Genomic DNA, 5000 nt, shown 5'->3' on the forward strand with positions numbered 1-5000 from the left:
CACCTTTTCCATCACCACCTATATTTCTTTGCTAATATCTCTTCTTTCTTATTTTAGTTAGTATGTCATCACCAGTTCATCACCAGTTGCTCATCACCATCACCACCAACACCTCCACCATCACCTAACACCACTACCTAACACCTTTTTCATCACCAACTCTGTATCTCTTTGGTTATCTCTCCTCATCAGACTATCTCTTATTTTAGTTTGTATATCATCACCAGTTCATCACCACCTAACACCACCACCACCACCACCTCCACCATCACCTAACACCACCACCGTCATCACCTTTTCCATCACCACCTCTGTATCTTTGCTAATATCTCTTCTTTCTTATTTTAGTTAGCATATCATCACCAGTTCATCACCAGCTCATCACCATCACCACCAACACCTCCACCATCACCTAACACCACTACCTAACACCTTTTCATCACCACCTATATTTCTTTGCTAATATCTCTTCTTTCTTATTTTAGTTAGTATGTCATCACCAGTTCATCACCAGCTGCTCATCACCATCACCACCAGCACCACCTCCACCATCACCTAACACCATTACCGTCATCACCTTTTCCATCACCACCTCTGTATCTCTTCTTAACACTGTCTAATTTTTGTTTCAGTCTGTCTTTGTATATCATCATCAATACATCACCAGCTCGTCACCATCACCACCTAACACCACCAACACCATCACCACCTCTGTCACCTGCTTCTCTTTGCGGCTCAATTTTTTTTACAATGGTGCCGCCTACGAAACGGTCCCTGCATATTACGTTTTGCTATAGTGGTGCTTTAGTTAAGGCGCTATCACGCGGGCAACTTTACTGGCGTTTTGCCGCCAATACGGGCATCTTGACGCCAGTACTGATGGCTAGACGCCGCCATCACGAGACGCCAATTATCATCATCTTGAACCCGGTACTGGCGTCCTTGTTTACACTTCCAGCTGTTGTGTGGGGCGGCATTGTTAGCCATGGAGCAAATTATCTGGTCCAGGGACGCTCTTGCCACCCTCTGTGAGCTCCATCTGGAAAACAAGTATCTGTGGGACGCCAGGGATGAAAACTGCTCCAAGAGAAATATGTAGAGAGGTTTTCAAGAAATTACCAGAAGCTCTGAAGGAGTATCCCAACATGGAACTTGTAATGTCTGGAAAATCCTTTTTTTTTATATATATACTCGATATATGTTTAGCATCCAGCTTGTTTTGGTCTGTGGTGAGGCCGAACACATCTGCTGCGCGTGTGCAGGAAGAGCGCCCCGGTGCCGGCCGCTCCGTGCCAGCAACAGACACCAGAACAGGTCCGCGTGGCAGCGCCTGTAGTCGGCTTTATGATTCTTTTTATAGTGCTGCCCCGCGGTACTTCCTTCTGAATTTATAGTTTTTCCTTTACTATCAAGTGTGAATATAGATTTTTTTTGCTACTTAGAACCTTGACGTAGATTTATTTTGCTGCTTTTGGGGAAGTTACGTATTTGTTTATTTGGTCCGAGAAGTGAATTTTACGATTAATTATGTTTTTTCTTTTGCATTAGATAAATATAATGTTTTTTTCGTTCTTTTTTCTTCTTTTCTTTGTCGTATGTTATTTTTTTCTTTATTTTTTTTTTACTTCCCTCTCCCCTTTTTCCCATTTATCTCCCTCCCTCCCTTCCTCCCTCCCTCCGTTTTTCTTTCCTCCCTCTCCCTTTCCTCCCTTCTTCCTCCCTTCCTCCCCTTTCATTCACTCCACACTTTCCTCTCTCTCTCTCTCTCTCTCTCTCTCTCTCTCTCTCTCTCTCTCTCTCTCTCTCTCTCTCTCTCTCTCTCTCTCTCTCTCTCTCTCTCTCTCTCTCTCTCTACCTCCTTCTTTCTTTCTCTCCCTTCCTCCCTTCCTTCCCTCCCTTTCTGTCTCTCCCCTCTCTCTCATTCACCTGTTTTCTATCTTCCACATTCTTCCTCCTCCTCCTCCTCCTCCTCCTCCTCCTCTTCCTCTTCCTCCTTTTCCTCCTCTCATTCTCTCCAACATTCATAATTATTTAGCGATATATTGTTTTTAGGGGTTAGGGAGGGGTCTCTCTCTCTCTCTCTCTCTCTCTCTCTCTCTCTCTCTCTCTCTCTCTCTCTCTCTCTCTCTCTCTCTCTCTCTCTCTCTCTCTCTCTCTCTCTCTCTCTCTTTTAAACAAACATGATTCTATTTAATTAATGGGAACTGTACACTCTCTCTCTCTCTCTCTCTCTCTCTCGTTCCCTCTCTCTCGCCCTGTACTCACTCGTCGGGGCTGTGGTGGTGGCGGCGGCGGCGGGGGTGGAAGCGGGGTCAGCGGGGCGCGTGGGGGGCATTCCGGGGGGGGTCGGGGTGACGGGCATGTACCCAGCGGGGGTGTGGGGGGCGGGGTTGTACGGCTGCCTGAAGATCGGGGTGCGAGGGGTCGCCTTGTAGACCCCCCCCTCCGGGTACCCCACCTCCCCCTCCTCGCTTCTGTCCGGGGCAAGATAACCCCCGGGTCTACGCCCATGCCCCCGGCTATCCCAGTCCCAGGGACTCGGGGCGTCTGAGGGCATGGCGATTCCAGTCCCCCGGTGGCTCCCATACGGCCCCCGGTTGTACGGCCCCCCAGGCCACACGCCTCCATTGGGTATGGCGTTCGTCGGGCGGCCAAAGATGACATTCCCGCCATTTCCACGACTCCTGAAGTGTCCCTCGGCGTCAGGTCGGGGGCGGCCCTCTCCTTTGTACCCCCCCGGTGGGTCAAACTTCCCCCGGTGTCCCCCAGGTGGGCCAATGTAGGTGCCCCGGTTCGACCCCCCGATGAGGCCGCCGCCCCCGCCGCGCATCCTACCCCAGTTGCTCTCCTCCTCCCCGTCCGGTCGCAGCATGATGATCCCGAAGTCGTGGTTGGAGCCCCCCTTGTGTTCGGGGTCGTAGGAGGTCGGGGGGCCGTGGTGGGGGGCGGGGGTGGAGGTGGGGGGCGCGGGGGTCATCCGGCGGAACTCTTCGTCGAGGTCATCGGCCGCTCCGCTGTCGATTTCCTCGTGGAGTTTCAGGTGTGACTCGACTGGGGGAGGAGGAGGAGGAGGAGGAGGAGGAGGCAAGGAGAGAGAGAGAAAAATGGTGTGTTAGTAATAGTTCCAATTTCAATAAGAGTAAAAATATCTATCCATCTATCTATTTGTATATCTATCATTCTGTCTATCTATGTATCTATCTTTCAGTCTGTTTATCTATTTGGCTCTTCATCACTTTACTTGTGTATCTATCTATCTATCTATCTATCAATTTGGTTAAGAGTTAAATATAGATTGACACATGATATATAAAATGGTTTGTGTACCGCTCTCTCTCTCTCTCTCTCTCTCTCTCTCTCTCTCTCTCTCTCTCTCTCTCTCTCTCTCTCTCTCTCTCTCTCTCTCTCTCTCTGTCTGTCTGTTCCCATGAGAATGTCAGGAGAGAGAGAGATGGTGTGGTACAAATCTATCAATATCTTTTTTTTTGGAATATTCTCTCTCTCTCTCTCTCTCTCTCTCTCTCTCTCTCTCTCTCTCTCTCTCTCTCTCTCTCTCTCTCTTCTTTCTTTCTTTCTTTTTTTTTTTATATCTGTTTATCTCTCTCTCTCTCTCTCTCTCTCTCTCTCTCTCTCTCTCTCTCTCTCTCTCTCTCTCTCTCTCTCTCTCTCTCTCTCTCTCTCTCTCTCTCTCTCTCTCTCTCTCTCTCTCTCTCTCTCTCTCTCTCTCTCTCTCTACCTGTCTGTCTGTCTCCAAAGGTAAGGTTCAATTAGTGACACAACAATTTGCAAAGGTTAGATTACAATTCCTGGGATAAGATTGGCTTTGTGCAGGTGTGTGTGTGTGTGTGTGTGTGTGTGTGTGTGTGTGTGTGTGTGTGTGTGTGTGTGTGTGTGTGTGTGTGACCTTTTCCCATTTAGCTAATCAATTCTACTATGTCTGTTACTTTGTCTATTAATTTATCTACTTTTTTTGTCTATTTTCATCTCTATCTATTTCTATTTCTATGTTAAGTCTTTAAGTTATTTCTATTTTATCTTTTTATTATGTATTTCTCTACTCTTTTTCTGTCTATTTTCATCTCTATCTGTCTATCTGTATGTTAACTAAGTCTTTGTTCAGTTATTTCTATTTTATCTGTATTTTTAGTATGTATTTCTATGTATCGTTATGTGTATTCTTATGTGTATGTATTTGTGTATGTTTCTTATCGATTGTATTTTTTTATGTAATTATTTTTTTGATTAATTTATTTCTCTTTATTTTGTTTTAGGTAAGAATGAGAGAGACTGTCTTTTAGCGAGCTGGTTAAGGTAAGTGATTTGAAATGTTTTGTTTTGTTACTACTACTACTACTACTACTACTACTACTACTACTACAACTATTACTACTACTACTACTACTACTACTACTACTACTACTACTACTACTACTACTACTACTACTACTACTACTACTACTACTACTACTACTACTACTACTACTACTACTACTACTACTATTACTACTACTACTACTACTACTACTACTACTACAACTACTACTACTACAACTATTACTACTACTACTACTACTACTACTACTACTACTACTACTACTATCATCATCTTAAATCCCTATCTCATTCTATACTATCTCATACTAACTAACTATCTAACTAATTACCATCTTATTCTTCTATGTCATTCTATTATATTCTTTTTTTTTCTACTACTACTACTACTACTACTACTACTACTGCTACTACTTCACAATACTTACTAACACACAAGTTGGATCTAAGTAGCTTTTGAACTATGAACTAACTATCTAACTAACTAACACTACCTACTACTACTACTACTACTACTACTACTACTACCCCTGTCCCAATACTTACTGACACAGGGGTTGGACCATAGGAGCTTTTGCCATGTGTAACAGTCCTGCTGGTGAAGGAAATCCGTGCCCTTGCAAACACAGGTGGCGTGCAGCTCCGTGCCCAGGATGTTCATAACGGCT

The 5000-nt window shown here is 45.0% G+C and overlaps 1 protein-coding gene across 5 annotated transcripts in view; it reads right to left on the reverse strand.

The window, feature by feature from the left end:
* The window catches only part of LOC126984453 (uncharacterized), a 153920-nt gene that overhangs the window by 17571 nt on the left and 131349 nt on the right, over positions 1 to 5000 (reverse strand). For all 5 annotated transcript variants that reach the window (XM_050838153.1, XM_050838154.1, XM_050838152.1 and 2 more), the window contains 2 exons: positions 4879 to 5000; positions 2266 to 3051 (listed from right to left, as the gene is read on the reverse strand). The exon at positions 4879 to 5000 is cut by the window's right edge and continues 84 nt beyond it. In XM_050838153.1, the coding sequence (XP_050694110.1) occupies positions 2266 to 3051; positions 4879 to 5000 (908 nt within the window). The remainder of the gene's footprint in view (positions 1 to 2265; positions 3052 to 4878) is intronic.

Source organism: Eriocheir sinensis, chromosome 57 (genome assembly GCF_024679095.1).
Source record: "Eriocheir sinensis breed Jianghai 21 chromosome 57, ASM2467909v1, whole genome shotgun sequence".
NCBI classification, from domain to species: Eukaryota; Metazoa; Arthropoda; class Malacostraca; order Decapoda; family Varunidae; genus Eriocheir; species Eriocheir sinensis.